At 43.7% G+C, this 24,591-nt stretch overlaps 1 protein-coding gene across 1 annotated transcript in view; it reads left to right on the top strand.

Annotated features, from left to right (window-relative positions):
* slc39a6 (solute carrier family 39 member 6) overlaps positions 1 to 24,368 on the top strand; it is a 45,219-nt gene extending 20,851 nt beyond the window's left edge. The window contains exons 5-12 of the mRNA XM_088350502.1: positions 1,479 to 1,529; positions 1,612 to 1,781; positions 4,732 to 4,890; positions 7,073 to 7,142; positions 10,837 to 11,196; positions 16,091 to 16,171; positions 16,254 to 16,444; positions 22,598 to 24,368. Coding sequence (XP_088206628.1) covers positions 1,479 to 1,529; positions 1,612 to 1,781; positions 4,732 to 4,890; positions 7,073 to 7,142; positions 10,837 to 11,196; positions 16,091 to 16,171; positions 16,254 to 16,444; positions 22,598 to 22,747 — 1,232 coding nt within the window. The 3' untranslated portion in view covers positions 22,748 to 24,368. The remainder of the gene's footprint in view (positions 1 to 1,478; positions 1,530 to 1,611; positions 1,782 to 4,731; positions 4,891 to 7,072; positions 7,143 to 10,836; positions 11,197 to 16,090; positions 16,172 to 16,253; positions 16,445 to 22,597) is intronic.
* The last annotated feature ends 223 nt before the right edge of the window (positions 24,369 to 24,591 follow it).

Below are 24,591 nucleotides of genomic sequence, written 5' to 3'. Positions count from 1 at the left end.
GCTGTTGTTCAAAGATGTTAAAGATGTGTCACGAAAATGCGTTACCTCAGAGAAAATAATAAAACGGCTGTTTATTCATTTTGGGAGTGAATGGAGTTGTGGAAAACTCGTTTGTTATCTATTAATAAAGTTTGACTGACCTATCTGACCTGTTTTGTTGACATTCCCTTTAGCGCGGCACCATCTAACGGTTGCATAACGTAACTACATCCTCTACTGTAGCCAAGTCAAGTTAAGTCACATTTATGTATGACACCCTTAAACACAAAAATGTCTCGAAGGACTGCACAGCATTACAATTACAAAATTGCACAATTACCTGATCTTAAACCAGCATGCACTTTAGCGCCTTATAATGGGGTGCGCCTTATGTATGGAAAAAGTTTCAAAATATATCATTCATTGAAGGTGCGCCTTAGCTACTCCTCTTGCTACTCCTCTTGCACTATCGGCACTATGGTAAAATACTATACGTAGCCATAATACAATACAACTTTTACTTATATCTGTACATTCAAGGAAACTGTGCAGGTCAGATCTATCGACATTTCGTTCTGTATACACGTGTACTAGAATGACAATAAAGTAGATCTGAATCTGAATCTGATTATAGATAGATAGATACTTTATTCATCCCCGTAGGGAAATTCACACTTCCAGCAGTCTACCCCGTTGTTTAATAACAGATGAACATGATGCCCTAGGGGTGCTTGTAGCGAAGTGGATGACGTCACGCCAGTCCAAAAATTCGACATCCCTGCGGCAGATGGAAAACTTTTCTTTGTGAAAATCCAGGGATACACCACCTCGTGTTAGCAAGTCCGCCTCCTCTCCGATTCCCCCCGGCTTTGTTGTCTCTGTATAGCGGCGTTGAAGCCGGATAGCTCCGGGTGGCTACACGTTAGCGTCCGGAATGCTAAACCTGAGCCACGTTTCCGCAAAACACAGCAACTGCGCTCCCTGTGCGCTTCGATGTTTTCCACCAGCACTCGATGATCTTATTTGGTCGTGAGTTCGCATTTACCATGATTACGGATGGTGCCGAAGACTTATAACGCCGCTAGCCGCTTCGCTAGCTCCGGTTCTTCTTCCACGATAGGCCCCTTCATCACGCCGGCACGAGAACAGGCAAGGAGTTGAAATTCCTTGAATACACGCATTTCTTGTGCGTTAAAACCCATGTCCATAGGATAGAAGTAATCCATAGTGTAGTTGTCAAAACGGGAAGAAAAAACACCGAAGATAGGAGCAGACAATAAAACAATAGGGCAGCTGCTGGAAAAGGCAGCCGCTCGTGGCAGCGCCGCTTTGATAGGGGTAACACGGTATAACACGGTGCGCCTTATAGTGCGGAAAATACGGTATATATTTATATATATATATTTTTTTTTTTTTGTGAAAACAATGTGACATATTTCTGAGCAAATTATGATTGTCTGTTCCTTTTACGATTTTGTCACTTTTTTTGGCTTCCTTAGAGCATCCTGGCTTCGAAGACGTCAGCGAAAGCGGCAAAAGGATCGTGGCAGGTGAGCGTGGGCGAGGTTGGGTTGGTGAGCATGGATTTCCGTTTGACCGTGTCTAAAGTAACGTTTTCTGGGCCCGCCTCAGCCTGGGTGGGCGGTTTTGTGTCCATCACCGTCATTAGCTTGCTGTCGCTGGTGGGCGTGGTCCTCATCCCGCTCATCAACAAAGTCTTCTTCAAGTTCCTGCTCAGCTTCCTGGTGGCGCTCGCCGTAGGAACTCTCAGCGGCGACGCCTTCCTGCACCTCATCCCGCACGTAAGTACTGCTTTTATTTACCATGGAGTGCCGTGTCTCATCTCGTCGCAATCGGTTTTTACTACGTTGTTATCGAAGGTATTGTGTCACAAGCCAGAAACACAGACAGGACCCAATAGCGTTCGTTTTACTCAGTTTTATTGATAAAGAGAGAGCAGTGTCGAGCGAGGGTCGTCGTAGGCAGCGGGAAAACAGGTCGATGGCCGGGACGGAGGAGCAAGGGTAGTAACGAGTCCTGAAAGGAGGTCGGCAACAGGTATCAGGCAGGAAACAGGGCAAAACAGGTCGATGGCCGGGACGGAGGAGCAAGGGTAGTAACGAGTCCTGAAAAGAGGTCGGCAACAGGTATCAGGCAGGAAACAGGGCAAAACGGGTCAATGGCCGGGACGGAGGAGCAGAAGCAGAAACGGGACCAGAAACAGGTCAGCAATAGGTATCAGGCAGGAAACAGGGCAAAACAGGTCGATGGCCAGGACAGAGGAGCAAGGGTAGTACCAAGTCCTGAAAAGAGGTCGGCAACAGGTATCAGGCAGGAAACGGGGCAAAACAGGTCAATGGCCGGGACGGAGGAGCAGAAGCAGAAACGGGACCAGAAACAGGTCAGCAACAGGTATCAGGCAGGAAACAGGGCAAAACGGGTCAATGGCCAGGACGGAGGAGCAGAAGCAGAAACGGGACCAGAAACAGGTCAGCAACAGGTATCAGGCAGGAAACAGGGCAAAACGGGTCAATGGCCGGGACGGAGGAGCAGAAGCAGAAACAGGACCAAAAAGAGGTCGGCAACAGGTATCAGGCAGGAAACAGGGCAAAACAGGTCAATGGCCGGGACAGAGGAGCAGAAGCAGAAACGCGTCCAGGGAGTAGAAAACAGGGCCGGAGAATGTCGGATAGTACAGAGCTTGCCTAGCTGAAAGCATAGGTTCGCAGACAGTCTGCCAGCTTCCTCTTGGAAGCCGGGGGTTTAAAAAGAGTCAGGGAGCCAATCAGCGACCAGGGCTGTTGGCACCAACGGGGCAGTCGTAGGTGCCTTGAATCAGCCATCAGGACATATTGTATATTAACATTCAGAGTGCAATAAGACAATATAGAACAATAAAATCCCCTCCTTTATCCCCACACAATAACCCAAAATACCTAACACTCAGACACACACAATGGTTAAAGCAAAATGAAAACAAGTCAAGTCATCTTTATTTGTTTGGCCCTTAATCACAAAGAGTCTCAAAGGACTGCACAAATCAAAGACTATTGCAAACTACAGACTATCCCCTCATCTAAAACCTACATGAGGGCAAGGAAAACTCAAAAACCTCAAGTCAAGTCTTGTTTATTTGTTTGGCCCTTAATAACAAGGAGTCTCAAAGGGCTTCACAGTCCACAGATTATTATGACACAATCCCCTGATCTAAAACCTACATGAGGGAAAGGAAAAACTCAAAAACGTCAAGTCATGTTTATTTGTGACACCCTTAATCAAAGAGTCTCAAAGGGCTGCACAGACCACAGATTATTGCAAACCAGAGACCATTATAACACCATCCCCTGATCTAAAACCTACATGAGGGCAAATAATACACATATTGTCAACATAAAATATAGGTTATTCATCAGCTATAGAATAGAAGTGTGTTTTAAGCTTAGAGAAAAACATTTCCACTGAGGTTGCAGATCAAATCTCAGGGAGAAGAGCATTCCACAGCACCGGGGCCCGGGTGGAGAACGCTCTCTAACCTTCGAATTTCTTCTTGACTCTTGGGATCACGAGTAGACCAGCGTTTTCAGAGCGAAGGCTCCGGACCGGAACATAGGGGGAAATCAAATCTGAAAGCTATGAGGGAGCAAGTCCATGCATGATTTTCTATACTACCAACAGAACTTTCAAATCACATCTTAAGCTAACAGGGACCCTATGCAGGTTAGCTAAAATCGGGGTCATGTAATCAAACTTTCTTGTCTTAGTTAGAAGCCTCGCTGCAGCATTTTGTACCAGCTGAAGGCTCTTGATTTTGGACCTCGGGAGACCGGAGAGTAGGGCATTACAGTCATCGAGACGGGAAGTATCAAACGCGTGAATTATAATCCCCGCGCTGAGAGAGCATAGGACGAATTTTAGCAATGTTGCGAAGATGGAAGAAAGCTGTACGAGTAATATTCTTCACGTGTGTTTGAAAGGACAGATCGGGGTCAAATATGACACCTACATTTTTGACTGAGTCACTCCGGGTGATCTTACATTTGTCATTGTTCAGAGCTGTTTTTGGGAACAAGTCACGGCATTTAGATGGACCAATAACTAGCATTTCGGTGTTTTCAGAGCTGAGGCACAAGAAGTTGAGTTACTTCCATTCTCCTATCTCAGTGAGGCAGGGCCTCCAAATTTCCACAATTTAGTGTGGCAGATTCCTCCATCGGAAGATAGAGTTGAGTGTCATCTGCGTAGCAATGGAAACTGATATTATATTTGCGAATACTATCACCTCATGGAAGCTTGTCAATGCTGAAAAGAAGGGGGGCCAAGTACTGAACCCTGCGGAACACCACAGGTAACAAAAAAGAAATGGAATAGGATTATAGCTAGGCGAGGATTAAATGCTGCTTCACCATGGGTATTGGTCCTCACCCTAGGAACATTCAACAAAGCGCTGCCATAGGACCTCAGGGAACAGAAGGGTTATGATAAAAGCAAATCAGACCAATAGGATGGCCCAAGACCATAAAGACATATAAACACTATTAAAAACACCTTAAAATGGATCCTGATACTCACTGGGAACCAACGTAGCAATTTTATAACTGGTGTAATGTGATCCCTGTGAGCACGCGTGATTTTTGTTGTAGCTGCAAGCTGGCAATGTTTTGGGAAGACCAAAGAGCAGGTCATTACGATAATCTAAACGAGAAGATATAAAAGCAATGGTGACCCACCGTTCGCATTTTGCTTCCTTTGCAGTCTCAGGCCGGGCACGAGCACGCCGGGCATGCGGGGCACGAGCACGAAGACCTGGACGGCATGTGGAAGGGCCTGACGGCATTAAGCGGCGTCTACTTGATGTTTCTCATCGAGCACTTCCTGACGCTGGGCAAGATGTACAAAGACCGCAGGAAGAAGGTGAGATTAGCGTCCGCAGCGAGACTGCGTGGCTTCAATTTTTGCAAAAAAATATGTAAACATTACATAAACATAACAGAAGAGCACCTTCAGCGACAGACTGCCGTCACAGTCTTGTTCCACGGACGGACTGAGGAGATCATTTCTCCCTCATGCCATGAGGCTCTTTAACTGCACCCGGGGGAGTAAAAGCCCACATTGAACCCCACCTCCACATTTGCATATTACCCTATTTTTATGACTGTGTACCACTATTTAAATACTCTATATCAAAACGTTATATTGGGTATTTTTGTTTTCTATATTTTTATTTTATTATTTTATTTTTCAACACAAGGATACTGCTGGAAGTGTGAATTTCCCAACGGGGATGAATCAAGTATCTATCTATTCATTTATCTATCTCTCTCTCTATCTCTATAAATATCTATATATCTCTATCTATATTTATCTCTATATATCTATCTCTATATGTATATCTATCTCTATCTATCTCTGTATCTATCTATATCTATCTCTGTATCTATCTATATCTATCTCTATATCTATATATATATCTCTATATCTATATATATATATATATATATATATATATATATATATATATATATATATATATATACCTATCTCTATCTATGTATATCTATATATATATATATCTTTATCTATCTATATCTCTCTCTATATCTACCTATCTATATCTCTATCTATCTATATCTATCTATATGTCTATATATATATATCTATATCTACCTATCTATATCTGTCTATATCAATCTCTATCTATATCTATCTATATATCTATATCTATATCTATCTATATATCTATCTCTATCTATATCTATCTATATGAGAGAGAGAGCTACAAATTGTAGCTTGAGTAACATGTAGGTAATGCTAGCATTAGCATCTAGCAACAGCGATGCCAGTATTTGCAGCTAGTTTTAGCGTCGGCAGTGCTAATACATGTATTAGGAACTTCAGCCATCTGCTAAAGCTATGTGTTTTGGATAAATATGGAAATGTAAACGAAAAATAAATAAGAGTTGAATTTTTAGTCATCGTGTTAGCACTGCTAGCATAAGCAGCTAATGGCAGCGTCAAAGTTGTGAAAACCCTACAGTGGTTATTATCTATGTAGTATTAATTCAAATTTTAATTAGTTTTATAAAGACTCATTTATATTTACTAACTCTTCTCTTGTGGGAAGTAAAAACTCAAGATTTTGTTCTATGAAAAGTGAGATGTGATAAAATGTCACACGAATTAACACAATTGTTAACATATTAGCATGTAGCTACCACAGTATTTTAAAGAACTATTTAAATGTCAACAAAACATAAATAGGAGAGCGACACAAATTGTAGCCTGGACAACCATGTTACCAATGCTAGCATTAACGACTAGTGACGGCTAGGGCAGTACTAGTAGTAGCAGTCAGGGACAGCCGCGTGAGGATTTAAGCTTTATATAAGTAGGTTTAAGGCTTTTATAAGTAACATGTATTGTTTTGTAATAAAAAATAAATATTTTATAAAATAATATGCTCTATAAAGATAGAGTTTAACTTACTCTTGGAAGATATGCTTCAACAATTAGGCGACTTCCTCCTGTGTGGTAAAAAGTGGATGGTAAAAAGCAATCCAACCATTTTCTCAACCGCATCAAGCTTTCTTATTCCACTTTCATTTAAAAAAAAAAAAATCTTCACCTCTTCATTACACTTTACACTAACCATATTGAATGCATGCACGAGATATTAAACATTTGCAGCTAGTGGCAGTGTCGGTGATCCTAATATTAGCAGCTAACATTCACAGCTCGCTCTGAAAGTCGAGCTGCATAGTAGCCATATTAGCAGCAGTACAAGAATAGCTATTTCTGAAAGTTAAGTGGTGAAGTAGCCATATTAGCAGCAATACGAGAATATAGATTAGACATAAAGAGGAGAGCTTCTTATCATCACTCGAGCAACCATGTTTGGAATGTTAGCATTAGAAATTAGCGACGGAAACAGCGATGCTAGCTAGAGCGGCAGGTGGCTTAGCCGTGAGAATTTGCAGCTGGCAGTCTTGGCAATGTTGGAAATGTTGATAATAGCAGGAAATATCCACAGCTAGCTGTTAAAGCTAAGCTGCAAATTTTAGCAAAAATATTGACACATCACTTTTTTATCACGCAGGAGAAGCAAAACAAGGCCAACCTGGAAAAACCCCTGGCCCAGTTGGAGCACTCCGCAAAAGCCGGCGAAGGTGAGCCCACAAACTTGCTATGCGAAACGGGGTAATGAATGTATGAATGAAAACTTTATTCGAACATTAAAATAAAAACAAAAGAAAAACAAGAACTCAACAACAAAATAATATTACATAACATGTTCAAAAAGGGGTAAGTATTTAACTAAGTGAATTCCATCGAATTTAACGAATTATTGTCGAATTAGTCGAATTAGTCTTTGTCGAGCCTCCCTCTCACGATCTCCCATCTCTCGTCTCTCCCTCCGTCTTCCGTCTTTTCACACGTCGCGGCATCGGCCACCCCTCATGGGCGGGCCAGGATCGCCCCACGAAGCCCCCCCCCCCCCATGGGGTGGGTCAGGTGCCAGCTTCACCACCTCCTCGCCAAAAGGCGCCACCATGTCTAAAGGAAACTCAAAACAATGCCAAGCGTTTATCAAAACAAGGCCTAATTCCCTCGTCAGCGCCCCGCTTTCAAAGTTCCCCAGCCAAAACACTCCACACTTGGAACGGCGCGACCTCTGTGAAAAAACTTCATTGCATTCAATAACTGTAATTCGAAAATCCCTTATAGTCAATTAAATAAAATAAAAAAAATCCTTCAGCACTATTCCCAATCTCTCGTATCACTCATACCCCATTTTCTTCATCTCTGTATTCCGCCAGGAATGTTCTTTTATATTTAAATTTGAACACGTGAATAGTGAGCCATTGTTTGATCTGGTCTTGTAAATTGTTCCAAAGTTTGACTCCGCACACAGACACACACATACTTTTCCTGGTGGTTCTCACCTTTGGGATTAGGAATTGACTGCAGCCCCTTAAATTATAATTTCCCTCTTTCCGGATGAATCATTTTTGGAGATAATAACAACAATAGCAATAATATTAGTAATAACAGTTATGATATAACAATAGCAACAATAACAACAAAGTTAACCATAGTTCTAGACGCACTATTCCCAATCTCTCATATTACCCCATTTTCTTCATCTCTGTATTCCGCCAGGAATGTTTTTTTGTATTTAAATTCGAACACGTGAATAGTCGGACATTGTTTGATCTTTTCTTGTAAATTATTCCAAAGTTTGACTCCGCACACAGACACACACATACTTTTCCTGGTGGTTCTCACCTTTGGGATTATGAATTGACGACAGCCCCCTTAAGTTATAATTTCCCTTAAGTTATAATGATTCCCTTGAATCGTTTTTGTATGTTTTCTGGCACTATGTTTTCCTTTACCTTAAACAGCAGTTGTGCAGTGAAAAAATTGACTAAATCATCCAATTTTAATCATTTGGACTGCAGGAATAAATTATGAGTATGTCAGAGATCGACATTATTAAGACTATTTTGGTGGCTATATTTGCACAGATAAAATACATATATGTAGTTTAATCCTACATCATGATGGCAGAAAAAACTTTCGGCCTTCCTGGATGAGGTCCAAACAGAGAGAGGGAGTGGTTTATTTTGCGTCAGAGAAATCAGTACACACAAGAACATGACTTCAAAATAAAAGAATATAAGATTGATAAACGTACAAGAGATATAATTACACTCATTGTTGAAACGTTACTTTATGTGTGTGTGTGTGTGTGTATTGTTGTGGAAAATAGACTTGCATTTGTAGAATAGAGTTGCATACATTTAGAAAGAAATGTAGAAAGACTTGCTTACAGTGTGACAGAATGTTGACATCATTTCGGGAAGGTCCTTGGGACCTTCAAGGACTCTCTGAGCAAACTGAGGCGAACAACATGTCCTAATAAGGGTACGACAGCATCTTCCTTGTTTTTACTGAGGACTAGGGCCGCCTTTTGGGTTTTACTCAAACTGAAGCTATAAAAGCCTTGTTATGTCTGGAGTTCTCTGAGTTTCTTTGGGATGACGAAATAAAGAGCTCCCCCTCATGGCAGGCTTTGGTGTACTTTATTAAATCACGTAAGAAGACTTAAAAGATTATCGAACCTACATTTTCTCCTACAGTATGAGAAACATTGTTTTTATATTTAGTAATATAAAAACAAGCTAATTACCTTGAGACAGAAATTCAAGAGATTTACATTGAAAACCTGACAGAGTATGATCTGGATATCCTACTCTGTGTATGGTTCTAATTGCACGTTTTTTGAAGGATAAAAAGGGGCTAGAGTAAACTTTTGCCCCAGACTTCTGCACAATATGTTAAGTATGGCAGAACTAGAGGACAATATAATAAATACAATCAGGGTTGGGTAGGGTTACTTTAACTTGATTACTTTCAATGACTTTTGGATTATTCTAATAGCAAAAATGCTAATAAAAGACAAAAGAAACTAAAAATGAATCAAATGATGACTCACAACACGTGGTAAGCTTTCTCTCCTGGCTTTGATCTCTTTGATCTCCGGCAAAACTAACATCAAATGCGACAGAAACAAAATGAAAATAAATCCAAACATCATTTTTGCCGTTCTATATATTCCGTTACTCCCCAAACCTGCACAAAATGGAGTAATTTTATTCCTATTTAGTTTCTTTGGTCTTTTATTAGCATATTTGCTATTGGAGTAATCCAAAAGTAATGGAAAGTAATCCAGTTCAAGTAACCCTATATATATATATATGAATGAATGAATGAATGAATGAATGAATGAATGAAAATTTTATTCGAACATTAAAACAATAACTCCACTACAAAATAATATTACATAAAATGTTTAAAAAGGGGTAGTCAGAAGCAAATACTTATAAAGACTTAGCGCCTCTTAGTGGTTAAAAAGAAAAACTTTTATTCTTTAAAAAAATATACGTGTATATTAATTTGAATAATAAGCAAAAATACATGAACTATCGGGGATTTTTAGAGTACCTACATATGGAGAAGTTGACATTTTTAACGTAACTTGAGGCTTACCTAGAAGGAGCTGAAATAATTTTCTGGCATCTTGCTGCTAACGATACACGTTTTTTCTTTCTCCTTAATTTTTCCCCTTTTTGTTTTATTTTTTTCTGATTTTTTTCCTCTTTTGTCTAGTCTTTTAGTTTTTTATTTTTGCTTTTGTCTTTTATAGATAGATAGATAGATACTTTATTCATCCCTGTAGGGAAATTGACACTTCCAGCAGTATCCTTGTGTTGAAAAATAAAATAATAATAAAATAAAAGATATAGAATTCAAAAATACCCAATATAACGTGTTAGTATTTAAATAGTGCTACATAAAATACACACTGTATCAAAAATAGAGTATTATGTGGGGTTAATGTGGGCTTTTACTCCCCCGGGTGGAGTTAAAGAGCCTCATGGCATGAGGAGGAAATGATCTCCTCAGTCTGTCCGTGCTTTAGCGCTTTACAATGTGCTTCACACTTACCCATTCACACACACACACACACACCAATCGCCAACCTGCTTATTGGGGGCATTTGGATTCAGTGTCTTGCCCGAAGACACTTTGACATATCACAAGGAGGAGTTGGGAATGGAACCTGCAACCTCTTTGATCCCAACAAGACCACTATACCTCCTTTATTCTTTTCCTTTTCGTCTTTTTCTTCTATTTTTTTCTTTCTTTTTTCCTATATTTTCCATTTTTTTTTCTTTTTCCTTATTTCCCCAATTTAGTTTTTTTATTTTTCTTCACGTTGAAGTAACCCTACCCAACCCTGAATACAATGCATTCTAGTTTAAAAGGTATGAAATGATGTGTTCGGCCACACAGACGCCGAAGCCAACGGCGCCTTCGCCGAGCGCCCGGACGAGGACGGCGTGGCGGAGGAAGAGCAGGAAATGCTGTCCAAGTCGGGGTCGGGGGCGGCCGAGGGTCCGTACACGGCGCAGGACTGCCACAACAAGTGCCACTCGCACTTCCACGATACGGTGGGCGCTGCCGACAACCTGCACCACCACCACCACGACTACCACCACATCCTTCACCACCACCACTCGCACCAGCATCATCCGCACAGCCACGCCCATTCCTACGCCAAAGGCGATTTCCAGAGCGCCGGCGTGGCCGCCCTGGCCTGGATGGTCATCGTGGGAGACGGACTGCACAACTTCAGTGACGGTCTCGCCATCGGTGAGATAAGTCGCCAAAAACATTGACAGTGATTCATGTTAGGGGGCAGCACGGTGGAGCAGTGGTTAGCGCGTGCGCGGCACAGTTCTGAGGTCATGAGATCGAACCCCCTGTGTGGAGTTTGCATGTTCTCACCGTGCTGGCGTGGGTTTCATCCCGAATTCCAAAAACATGCATGTCAGGTTGATTGGCCGGTCCAAATTGTCCCTAGGTGTGAATGAGCGGGTGAATTGTCTGTCTCTGTGTGCCCTGCGATTGGCTGGCAAGCATTTCAGGGTGTCCCCTACCCACTGCTCAAAGATACCTGGGATGGGTTCCAGCACCCCCGTGACCCTAGTGAGCATAAGCGGTGCAGATAATGGATGGATAATTCAGTGGTGGGCAGCACGGCGACGCAGTTCTGAGGTCATGAGATCGAACCTTCCTTTGTGGAGTTTGCATGTTCTCCCCGTGCTGGCGTGGGTTTCCTCCCACATTCCAAAGACATGCATTTCAGGTGGATCGGCCGGTCCAAATTGTCCCTAGGTGTGAATGAGCGAGCGAATTGTCTGTCCCTGTGTGCCCTGCGATTGGCTGGCAAGCAGTTGAGGGTGTCCCCTGCCCACTGCCCGAGGATGGCTGGGATGGGCTCCAGCACCCCCGCGACCCTAGTGAGGAGAAGCGGTGCAGATAATGAATGAATAATGTTAGGGGTGCTGTTCGGTCTTTACTATGTCACCAGTCACTGCCACATATCACTGGAAAGCTTAAGTAGGGTTGCAGGAGTGCTGGAGCCCATCCCAGCAATCATCGGGCAGTGGGCAGGGGACACCCTGAACTGGTTGCCAGCTAATCGCAGGGCACACGGGGACAGACAACTCGCTCGCTCAATCCCAGGGACAATTTGGACCGGCCAATCCACCTGAAATGCATGTCTTTGGAATGTGGGAGGAAAGCGGAGTGCCCACGCAAGCACGGGGAGAACATACAAACTCTGCACAGGAAGTCTGGTAGCTGGATTTGAACCCACGTAGGAGGTTCGCGAGACCTTAGAACTGTGCCGCACACGCGCTATCCACTGCGCCGCCGTGCTACCCCAAATTTGGTTCTTATTTTTTTCTAAAATTTAACTGCTTTTTTCACATTTGTAGAGAAAAAAATATACTTATTTTCATAGTTTGTAAATAGATAAAAAAAAATATATCTATATATATATATTTTAATATATATATAAAAAAATGTGTTTTCAAATGATTTGACAACTTTTTTACGTTTTACAATCAAATTCTCATAGTAATAGATCAAGTTGAGAAAAAAAGTTGATTTAATTAAATGTTATCTTATGATATAAAGTGTATTGTGTATATTGACATTTCTGGACAAGATCATTTTTCAAATTGGTTTTGTTTTAGTCTTAAAAAAAGTCTGACTCATAGATAGAGAAAACAATACCGTATTTTCCGCACTTATAAGGCGCACCTAAAAGCCTTTATTTTTTTCAAAAGCTGACCATGCGCCTTATAATACAGTGCGCCTTATATATGGATCAATATTAAGTCTTGCAACTAAGGCAAGCAGCCGCCGACTAGATTTTCCCCCGAACGCCAAGTAGTACGCGGTGTATGCTGGGATTTATTTACCGGCGTTTCATTGGCTAACCAATGTGTCAATCATCATTTGAATGGATCACTATTGGCTAAAGTTATTCGGAGGTCAAGGGGCGGATCCTTTTTATCATTTACAGGCTGGCATTGGCTTGAACGGCAAAACAAAGCCTGCAATTGGCCGAAAAAGATGAATGTGTATAGCACGTGGCTGACGGCATACAGAAAGCATTTTTTTACCAATTTGTATTTGTAAATATTTTATTCTCCTGGGTTTACTAAACTCACGGATATAAGAGGACCACGGCTGCACATTATTATGAACACAACGACTTCGGTGAGCTACTCTGGCTATATATATTATCCCTGTATCTATGTAATGGATGGAATGGAGTGTCTATTTTTAAATTCAACTCAATTCCAAGTGTTTATTGTCATATGCACAGTAAAGTTGCGAGCGAAAAAGAAAATAGAAACTAAGGAATGGTTGGCATTTATTGAATCCCAAGACTTCCGAATGATGGAACGATGCATTTGAGTGACATCGTACGGACACCGCATCCGCACGTGTTCTCGACACGTATTTGCTTCTTTGCAAGCTTTGGGAATGTTAAGGGGGTAATCAGTTGGACTGAACCATCTGACTGTTTTGTCGACGTTCCCATTGTAGCGCCTTATAATCCGGTGCGTCTTATGTATGTCAAAAATAGGACCAAAAACTATTTTTTCGGGGTGCGCCCTATAACCCGGTGCGCCTTATAGTGCGGAAAATACGGTAATTATTCAACATTTATGAAGTGAATATAGTAATCTATTCTATTCTAGTCAAGTCAGGTCCCATTTCTTTGTGACGACCTTAATCGGAAACATTTTCAAAGGACCTTACAGGTTGCAATGACAACATCCCCTGATCTCAAACCAACATGCTGGCAAAGAAAAACCAGGGTGAAAGAGTAACATGTAATTAATAATACGATGTATTAATAAATGATTTGATGCTGTACGATAAAATTCATCTCATTTGAGTGCCAAAAGTGTCGTTGGAAAAAAAGACGACTACGCTCAATTGCGTTTTAAGTGAGTAAGCTGGTGAGTTAGGGAGTGAGTTAGTGAACGGATTGAGTGTATGAGTGAAAAGGTTGGGTAGTGATTGAGTGAGAGACTGAGTTAGCGAGTAAATGGGTGAGTTAGCGAGTGAACAGGTGAATTAGTGAGTAAACGCTCTGATTGAGTGTGTTAGCGAGTGAGCATGCAAATGCTTTGAGTAAGCGGGTGAGTGAGTTAGGTAGTGAGTTAGTGTACAGGTTGGGTGTGTGAGTGAAAAGGTTGGGTGGATGGGTGAGCGAGCGGGTCAGTAAGTGCGCGAGTTAGCGAGTGAGTTAGTTAGAGAGTGAGCAAGCAAGCGAGTAAACGCTTTGAGTCAGCAAGTGAGTTAACGCTTTGAGTGAGTGAATTGGTTCGGGTGAGTGAGTTAGTAAACGGGTCGAGTGTATGAGTGAAAAGGGTGAGTGGGTGAGTTAGTGTCCGAGTGAGGGAGTCAGCGAGTTGGGTCTATGAGTGAAAAGGGTGGGTGGGTGAGTTAGCGGGTGAGTTAGCAGTTGAGTCGGCGAATGAGTGTGCTAACGCTTTGACTGAATGAACAGGTTGAATAGGTTCAAGTGAGTTAGTGAACCGAATGTGTGTATGAGTGAAAAGGTTGGGTAGTGATTGGGTGAGTGACTGAGTTAGCGAGTGAACAGGTGAATTAGTGAGTGAACACTCTGATTGAGTGTGTTAGCGAGTGAGCATGCAAAAGCTTTGAGTGAGCGGGTGAGTGAGTTAGGTAGCGAGTTAGTGTATGGGTTGAGTGTGTGAGTGAAAAAGTTGGGTGGATGGGTGAGCGAGCGGGTAAGTAAGTGCGCGAGTTAGCGAGTGAGTTAGTTAGAGAGTGAGCAAGCAAGCGAGTAAACGCTTTGAGTCAGCAAGTGAGTTAACGCTTTGAGTGAGTGAATGGGTTCGGGTGAGTGAGTTAGTGAACGGGTTGAGTGTATGAGTGAAAAGGGTGAGTGGGTGAGTTAGTGTCCGAGTGAGGGAGTCAGCGAGTTGGGTCTATGAGTGAAAAGGGTGGGTGGGTGAGTTAGCGGGTGAGTTAGCAGTTGAGTCGGCGAATGGGTGTGCTAACGCTTTGACTGAATGAACAGGTTGAATAGGTTCAAGTGAGTTAGTGAACCGAATGTGTGTATGAGTGAAAAGGTTGGGTAGTGATTGGGTGAGTGACTGAGTTAGCGAGTGAACGGGTGAGTTAGCGAGTGAACAGGTGAATTAGTGAGTGAACACTCTGATTGAGTGTGTTTGCGAGTGAGCATGCAAATGCTTTGAGTAAGCGGGTGAGTGAAAAGGTTGGTCGGATAGGTGAACGAGTGAGTGAGCGAGCGGGTAAGTAAGCGTGCGAGTTAGCGAGTGAGTTAGTGAGCGAGCAAACGCTTTGAGTGAGCAAGTGAGTTGACGCTTTGAGTGAGTGAACGGGTTAAATGGGTTCAAGTGAGTGAGTTAGTGAACGGGTTTAGTGTATGAGTGAAAAGGGTGAGTGGGTGAGTTGGTGACCGAGTGAGCGAGTTGGTTCTATGAGTGAAAAGGGCGGGTGGGTGAGTTAGCGAGTGCGTTAGCAGGTGAGTCGGCAATTGAATGAGCGAACGCTTTGACTGAATGAACAGGTTGAATAGGTTAAAGTGAGCTAGTGAACAGGCTGAGTGTGTGAGTGAGTGGGTGAACGATTTGAGTAAGTTGGTGGGTCAGTTTTTGTCCCGTATCAATTTTAGGTTCTCCTCTTACCTGTCTAGTTTTAATGAAATTTTGTCTCATATGGCTTTTTTTAATTTTGTTTTTATCTAGTTTTAATTCCCTCGTCCTTTGTTTAACCAACTTGGTTTTGTTTATTTTTTTTTCATTTTGTCTTTTTTTGTCTCGTCTCGTTCGACTGTACTTAAGTTTCAAAGCTTTAGTTTTAGCGTTTTAGTCTTTAAAAAAAAGACTGACTCATAAATAGAGAGAACATTCATTATTCAACGTTTATATTAGAAATCAAGTGAATATATATAACGCCCTTAATCAGAAGATTTCTCAAAGGACCTTACAGGTTGCAATGACAACATCCCCTGATCTGGAACCAACATGTGGGCAAGGAAAAAACAGGGTGAAATAGCAACATCTAATTAATAATACGATGTATTTTTAGAGGATTTGACGCCGTACGATAAAATTCATCTCACTCGAGTGCCAAAAGTGTCGTTGGAAAAAAAACAGATCGAGTGACGGGCGTGTTTGATCGACAGGCGCGGCCTTCAGCGAGAGCCTATCGAGCGGCCTGAGCACGTCGGTGGCCGTCTTTTGCCACGAGCTGCCGCACGAATTGGGTGAGTCCTTTTGGCCCCGCCCCCGCCCGCCCCCTTTCTGTGTTTTTGACCCGACGCCTTGCCCCGCTTTTGGGTCCGTCAGGCGACTTTGCGGTGCTGCTGAAGGCGGGCATGACGGTACGGCAGGCGGTGCTCTACAACCTGCTGTCGGCCAGCGCCGCCTACCTGGGCATGGCCACCGGCATCCTCATCGGACACTACGCCGACAACGTCTGCATGTGGATCTTCGCCCTCACCGCCGGACTCTTCCTCTATGTGGCCCTGGTCGACATGGTGAGTGAGTGAGTGAGTGAACCGACGGGCGGGGGAGTTGGTCGGTGAGTGAGTGAACCAATTAAATGGGCTCCAGTGAGTGAGTGAGTTAGTGAAGGGTTTGAGTGTGCAAGTGAAAAGGTTGGCTGGGTGTGTCAGTGAGTCACCGGGTGAGTGAGTGAGTGAGTGAGTGAGTGGGTTAATGAGTGAATGGGTGAGTTAAAGAGTGAGTGAGTTAGCGCGTGAGTGAGTTAGGGAGTGAGTAAGTGAACGGGTTCAGTGTGTGAGTGAAAAGGTTGGGTGTGTCAGTGAGTCACCGACTGAGTGAGTGAGTGGGTTAATGAGTGAATGGCTGAGTTAAAGAGTGAGTGAGTTAGCGCGTGAGTGAGTTAGGGAGTGAGTAAGTGAACGGGTTCAGTGTGTGAGTGAAAAGGTTGGGTGTTTCAGTGAGTCACCGAGTGAGTGAGTTAGTGGGTTAATGAGTGAATGGGTGAGTTAAAGAGTGAGTGAGTTAGCGCGTGAGTGATTTAGGGAGTGAGTAAGTGAACGGGTTCAGTGTGTGAGTGAAAAGGTTGGGTGTGTCAGTGAGTCACCGAGTGAGTGAGTGAGTGGGTTAATGAGTGAATGGGTGAGTTAAAGAGTGATTGAGTTAGCGCGTGAGTGATTTAAGGAGTGGGTAAGTGAACGGGTTCAGTGTGTGAGTGAAAAGGTTGGGTGTGTCAGTGAGTCACCGAGTGAGTGAGTGGGTTAATGAGTGAATGGCTGAGTTAAAGAGTGAGTGAGTTAGCGCGTGAGTGAGTTAGGGAGTGAGTAAGTGAACAGGTTCAGTGTGTGAGTGAAAAGGTTGGGTGTGTCAGTGAGTCACCGAGTGAGTGAGTGAGTGAGTGGGTTAATGAGTGAATGGGTGAGTTAAAGAGTGAGTGAGTTAGCGCGTGAGTGAGTTAGGGAGTGAGTAAGTAAACGGGTTCAGTGTGTGAGTGAAAAGGTTGGGTGTGTCAGTGAGTCACCGAGTGAGTGAGTGAGTGGGTTAATGAGTGAATGGCTGAGTTAAAGAGGGAGTGAGTTAGCGCGTGAGTGAGTTAGGGAGTGAGTAAGTGAACGGGTTCAGTGTGTGAGTGAAAAGGTTGGGTGTTTCAGTGAGTCACCAAGTGAGTGAGTGAGTGGGTTAATGAGTGAATGGCTGAGTTAAAGAGTGAGTGAGTTAGCGTGTGAGTGATTTAAGGAGTGGGTAAGTGAACGGGTTCAGTGTGTGAGTGAAAAGGTTGGGTGTGTCAGTGAGTCACCGAGTGAGTGAGTGAGTGGGTTAATGAGTGAATGGCTGAGTTAAAGAGGGAGTGAGTTAGCGCGTGAGTGAGTTAGGGAGTGAGTAAGTGAACGGGTTCAGTGTGTGAGTGAAAAGGTTGGGTGTGTCAGTGAGTCACCGAGTGAGTGAGTGAGTGGGTTAATGAGTGAATGGCTGAGTTAAAGAGGGAGTGAGTTAGCACGTGAGTGAGTTAGGGAGTAAGTAAATGAACGGGTTCAGTGTGTGAGTGAAAAGGTTGGGTGTGTCAGTGAGTCACCGAGTGAGTGAGTGAGTGGGTTAATGAGTGAATGGGTGAGTTAAAGAGTGAGTGAGTTAGCGCGTGAGTGAGTTAGGGAGTGAGTAAGTAAACGGGTTCAGTGTGTGAGTGAAAAGGTTGGGTGTGTCAGTGAGTCACAGAGTGAGTGAGTGAGTGGGTTAATGAGTGAATGGCTGAGTTAAAGAGGGAGTGAGTTAGCGCGTGAGTGAGTTAGGGAGTGAGTAAGTGAACGGGTTCAGTGTGTGAGTGAAAAGGTTGGGTGTTTCAGTGAGTCACCAAGTGAGTGAGTGAGTGGGTTAATGAGTGAATGGCTGAGTTAAAGAGTGAGTGAGTTAGCGCGTGAGTGATTTAAGGAGTGGGTAAGTGAACGGGTTCAGTGTGTGAGTGAAAAGGTTGGGTGTGTCAGTGAGTCACCGAGTGAGTGAGTGAGTAGGTTAATGAGTGAATGGCTGAGTTAAAGAGGGAGTGAGTTAGCGCGTGAGTGAGTTAGGGAGTGAGTAAGTGAACGGGTTCAGTGTGTGAGTGAAAAGGTTGGGTGTGTCAGTGAGTCACCGAGTGAGTGAGTGAGTGGGTTAATGAGTGAATGGCTGAGTTAAAGAGGGAGTGAGTTAGCGCGTGAGTGAGTTAGGGAGTGAGTAAGTGAACGGGTTCAGTGTGTGAGTGAAAAGGTTGGGTGTGTCAGTGAGTCACCGAGTGAGTGAGTGAGTGGGTTAATGAGTGAATGGCTGAGTTAAAGAGGGAGTGAGTTAGCGCGTGAGTGAGTTAGGGAGTGAGTAAGTGAACGGGTTCAGTGTGTGAGTGAAAAGGTTGGGTGTTTCAGTGAGTCACCGAGTGAGTGAGTTAGTGGGTTAATGAGTGAATGGGTGAGTTAAGGAGTGAGTGAGTTAGCGCGTGAGTGATTTAGGGAGTGAGTAAGTGAACGGGTTCAGTGTGTGAGTGAAAAGGTTGGGTGTGTCAGTGAGTCACCGAGTGAGTGAGTGAGTGGGTTAATGAGTGAATGGCTGAGTTAAAGAGTGAGTGAGTTAGCGCGTGAGTGAGTTAGGGAGTGAGTAAGTGAACGAGTTCAGTGTGTGAGTGAAAAGGTTGGGTGTGTCAGTGAGTCACCGAGTGAGTGAGTGAGTGGGTTAATGAGTGAATGGCTGAGTTAAAGAGGGAGTGAGTTAGCGCGTGAGTGAGTTAGGGAGTGAGTAAGTGAACGGGTTCAGTGTGTGAGTGAAAAGGTTGGGTGTGTCAGTGAGTCACCGACTGAGTGAGTGAGTGGGTTAATGAGTGAATGGCTGAGTTAAAGAGTGAGTGAGTTAGCGCGTGAGTGAGTTAGGGAGTGAGTAAGTGAACGGGTTCAGTGTGTGAGTGAAAAGGTTGGGTGTTTCAGTGAGTCACCGAGTGAGTGAGTTAGTGGGTTAATGAGTGAATGGGTGAGTTAAAGAGTGAGTGAGTTAGCGCGTGAGTGATTTAGGGAGTGAGTAAGTGAACGGGTTCAGTGTGTGAGTGAAAAGGTTGGGTGTGTCAGTGAGTCACCGAGTGAGTGAGTGAGTGGGTTAATGAGTGAATGGCTGAGTTAAAGAGGGAGTGAGTTAGCGCGTGAGTGAGTTAGGGAGTGAGTAAGTGAACGGGTTCAGTGTGTGAGTGAAAAGGTTGGGTGTGTCAGTGAGTCACCGAGTGAGTGAGTGAGTGGGTTAATGAGTGAATGGCTGAGTTAAAGAGGGAGTGAGTTAGCGCGTGAGTGAGTTAGGGAGTGAGTAAGTGAACGGGTTCAGTGTGTGAGTGAAAAGGTTGGGTGTTTCAGTGAGTCACCGAGTGAGTGAGTGAGTGGGTTAATGAGTGAATGGCTGAGTTAAAGAGTGAGTGAGTTAGCGCGTGAGTGAGTTAGGGAGTGAGTAAGTGAACGGGTTCAGTGTGTGAGTGAAAAGGTTGGGTGTTTCAGTGAGTCACCGAGTGAGTGAGTGAGTGGTTTAATGAGTGAATGGGTGAGTTAAAGAGTGAGTGAGTTAGCGCGTGAGTGATTTAGGGAGTGAGTAAGTGAACGGGTTCAGTGTGTGAGTTAAAAGGTTGGGTGGGTGTGTCAGTGAGTCACCAAGTGAGTGAGTGAATGGGTTAATGAGTGAACGGGTGAGTTAAAGAATGAGTGAGTTAGCGCGTGAGTGAGTTAGCAAGCAAAGGCTCTAATTGAGTGTGTTAGTGAGTGAGCATGCAAACACTGTAAGTGAGTAAGCAAGTGAGTGAGTTAGGAGGTGAGTGAGTGAACCGGTTGAGTGAGTGAACGGTTTGAATGGGTTCCAGTGAGTGAGTCAGTGAAGGGGTTGAGTGTGCGAGTGAAAAGGTTGTGTGGTTGAGTCAGTGAGTCACCAGGTGAGTAAGTGAGTGAGTGGGTTAATGAGTGAATGGGTGAGTTAAAGAGTGAGTGAGTTAGCAAGGGAGTGAGTGAGTCAGCCAGTGAACGGGTGAATTAAAGAACGAGTGAATTAGCGCGTAAGTGAGTTAGCTAGCGAACGCTCTAATTGAGTGTGTTAGTGAGTGAGCATGCAAAGACTGTAAGTGAGTAAGCGGGTGAGTGAGTTAGGAAGTGAGTAAGTGAACGGGTTGAGTGAAAAGGTTGGGTGGGTAGGTGGGTTGAGTGAGTTAGTGGCTGAGTTATCAAGCGAACACGGAGATCACTAAGAGTGAGCATGCAAACGCTTTAAGTGAGTAAGCGGGTGAGTTAGTGAACAGGTTGAGTGTATGAGTGTAAATGTTAGGTAAGCGAGTGGGTGGGTGGGTGGGTGTTTGAGTGAGCGTGAGTGAGTGAGTGAGTGGGTTATCCAGTGAACAGGTGAGTTAAAGAGTGAGTGAGTGAGTTAGCACGTGAGTGAGTTAGCGCATGAGTGAGTTAGCATGCAAACGCTTTAAGTGATTAAGCAGGTGAGTGAGTAAGGGAGTGAGTGAGTGGGTGCGTTAGCGAGTGAACAGGTGAGTTCATGAGTGAGTGAGTTTGCTGAATGTGTTAGGAAGTGAGCATTTGTTCTCTCTCTCTCTCCCTCCCTCCCTTTTTTTCCTCACTCGGTGTCTCTCTCTCCCTCCCTTTTTCTCTTTCTTTGTTCCTCTCTCTTTCTATCCTTCTCTTTCTCTCCGTTTTTCTCTTTTTCTATTTCTATTTGGATTTTTATTTCTCTTTCTCTCTCCCTCACTTTTCTCGTTCTTTGTTCCTCATTGTGTCTCTCTCTATCTCTTGCTTTCCCCTTCTCTCATTGTACCCTTCTCTTTCTCTCCTCTTTTCTCTCTTTCTTTCTATTTCTCTTTGGATTTATTTATTTCGGGCAGCACGGCGGCGCAGTGGTTAGCGCTTGTGCGGCACAGTTCATGTCATGGGAACCTGTCGTGGGTTCAAATCCAGCTCCAGACATCCTGTGCGGAGTTTGTATGTTCTCCCCGTGCTTGCGTGGGTTTCCTCCGGGCACTCCGGTTTCCTCCCACATTCCAAAAACATGCATTTCAGGTGAATTGGCCGGTCCAAATTGTCCCTAGGTGTGAATGAGCGAATGAGTTGTCTGTCCCTGTGTGCCCTGCGATTGGCTGGCAACCAGTTCAGGGTGTCCCCTGCCCACTGCCCGGAGATGGCTGGGATGGGCTCCAGCCCCCCCGCGACCCTAATGAGGATAAGCGGTACGGCTGATGAGATGAGATGAGATGAGATTTATTTATTTCTCTCTCTCCCTCCCTTTTTCTCACTCGGTTTCTCTCTCTTCCTCATTTTTTCTCTTTCTTTGTTTTGCTTTGTCTCTCTCTTTCTCTCTTGCTTTCCCCTTCTCTCTTTCTACCCTTCTCTTTCTCTCCTCTTTTCTCTCTTTCTTTCTATTTCTCTTTGGATTTTTTTTTTTCTCTCTCTCCCTCCCTTTTTCTCACTCGGTTTCTCTCTCTTCCTCATTTTTTCTCTTTCTTTGTTCCTCTTTGTCTCTTCTCTAACTTGCTTTCCCCTTCTCTCTTTCTACCCTTCTCTTTCTCTCCTCTTTTCTCTCTTTCTTTCTATTTCTATTTGGATTTATTTATTTCTCTCTCTTTATCTCTCCCTCACTTTTCTCACTCTGTGTCTGTCTCTCCCTCCCTTTTCTCTTTCTTTGTTCTTCTTTGTGTGTCTCTCTCTTTCTCTCTCCTGCTTTCCCCTTCTCTGACTCTACCCTTCTCTTTCTCTCCTCTTTTCTCTCTTTCTTTCTATTTCTCTTTGCATTTATTTATTTCTCTCTCTCCCTCCCTTTTTCTCACTCGGTTTCTCTCTCTTCCTCATTTTTTCTCTTTCTTTGTTCCTCTTTGTCTCTCTCTCTCTCTTGCTTTCCTCTTCTCTCTTTCTACCCTTCTCTTTCTCTCCTCTTTTCTCTTTTTCTTTCTATTTCTCTTTCTTTCCTCCTTTCTCTCTCTCTTTTCCCTGTCCCACACTCTCTTTTTCTCTCTCGATCTTTCTCTTATTTCTTTCTCTCTTTTGTTTGTTTGTTTGTTTCTCTTTAATCAACTAGTCCGGGCCCCAACAGAACGTTTGTTCTATGGTGTGGCCCCCCGAGTTCAAATGAGTTTGACACCCCTGGTGTAAACGATTATCCCCCCCAATCGAGTGAGGGGTTCTGACTCTGTTTGGTGTCCCCGGAAGGTGCCGGAAATGCTGCACAAAGACGACGACGGGGGTCTGGGCCACTGCGGCTACTTCCTGCTCCAGAACGCCGGGATCCTATTGGGCTTCGGGGTCATGCTCCTCATCGCCGTGCTGGAGAACCGCATACGATTGGACGTGCGCTTCTGACACCGGGTGGCGCCCGAGCGCTGATTCTTTTCCTTTTAGGTTTTTTTTTTTTTTTCTCCGGGGTCGGACGGCCAATCACGACGCTTCGCGGTGCTCCTCGGCCACGCCCCCGAAGACGTTTGGGTCCGCCCCGCCCACATTTAGGTCAAGATGCCGAACTAGCTTTTTTGGGTTGTAGCGTTTGTTTAATTTATAGTGAGCCAGAACGACCGGGAGTTCCTGTCCCGAAGGTCGGATGTCTTCTTCTTCTTTTGTCCTCAAGTTGCGCCATTTTTCTCTTTTTTTTTTTTTCACGTAGCCCGTGTTAGCATTAGCATAAGCTAATGTTGATTAGCTCCTTCCTTTGTTTTTTTGTTTTATTTTCTGCATGCCATGTGCTTAAAACGTCATATTTGGGCCACCTATTCCTTTTTTTTAATCTTTTAATAGGATTTTTTTAAAGATACACAAGAAATGTACGCAAATTTTCCACTTTATGGACGAAGGAACAAAAAATTGGTGTTTTCGATGTCCGAGCCTCGGACGATGGGATTGATTTAGTTTTTTCTGTTAGCTGGAGAGGGAAAAGTCTTCTTTTGTAAAGTAGAAAATTCATTGGGGGGGAAATTTCGTCAGGAAACCTTTTAATGGGGTTTCCTAAGTCGACAGCCCCCTGGTGGGCGCTTTTGGTACTGCGGCTGTCTTTAGAAATGAATGGAGGCCATTCATTTCAATGGGGGTGTCCGGGATTGGGGAGGTTCCTAAGTTAGAAGCGTATCATTTCTTTTCTAGTGAGATTTTGTTTCTCCAAATCATCTTTGTGGGAAGGAAAACTTAAATACATATTTCAAAGGGGTTTCCTAAGTCGACTGCCCCCTGGCGGCCGTTTTTGGTACTGCAGCTGCCTATGGAAATGAATGAAGCCCATTCATTTCAATGGGGGTGTCCGGGATTGGGCAGGTTCCTAAGTTAGAAGCGTACCATTTCTTTTCTAGTGAGATTTTGTTTCTCCAAATCATCTTTGTGGGAAGGAAAACTGGAATATGTAAATGCATATTTTAAAGGGGTTGCCTAAGTCGACTGCCCCCTGGTGGCCGTTTTTGGTACTGCAGCTGCCTATAGAAATGAATGGAGCCCATTCATTTCAATGGGGGTTTCTGGGATGGGGAGGTTCCTAAGCGTATCATTTCTTTTCTCGTGAGATTTTGTTTCTCGAAATCGTCGTTGTGGTCCCGACATACGCCGGCGTCCATTTTGTTTTTAGTTTTTCCACCAAAAAAAGTGAATTTGAAATCGAAAGTGAAGGACAGCGCAGCTATTTTGTCTTTATTAACGAGTCGCAATCTTTTGTTTTTCTTCTGAAGGGATTTGATCAAGACCGCAAATGTTTTTGTCTTTTGGGTGAAAACCGGAGCTCAAAAAGATCATAATAATAATAATAATAATTGAGTGTTAAAAGAAGAGCTCCGAGGCAAAATGGGAAAATATTTTCAATGATTTGTTTTGAATGAAAAGATTTCCAAAAATGATCTGCATCAATCGTTTTTCAATGTTCTACTTTCAGATTTTTTTGCAAAGGCAAAATTCGATCTGTTGACATTCCTTCATTTAAATGAAATAAACCTAGTTGTTTCCATGCCAACCGGCTCTTTTATGGTTCCCCTTCATTCTAAAAACATCCATTCATCCATTATCTGCACCGCTTATCCACAGTAGGGTCGCGGGGGTGCCGGAGCCCATCCAAGCTATCTTCGGGCAGTGGGCAAGGCGACGCCCTCTACTGGTTGCCATCCTAGGGACAATTTGGACTGGCCAATCAACATGAGATTCATGTTTTTGGAATGTGGGAGGAAACCCACACAAGC

The sequence above is a fragment of the Urocampus carinirostris genome, chromosome 1, assembly GCF_059441175.1.
Source record: "Urocampus carinirostris isolate Australia breed hairy pipefish chromosome 1, RoL_Ucar_1.0, whole genome shotgun sequence".
Classification (NCBI taxonomy): Eukaryota; Metazoa; Chordata; class Actinopteri; order Syngnathiformes; family Syngnathidae; genus Urocampus; species Urocampus carinirostris.
This window is presented reverse-complemented; position numbering and strand designations above follow the sequence as displayed.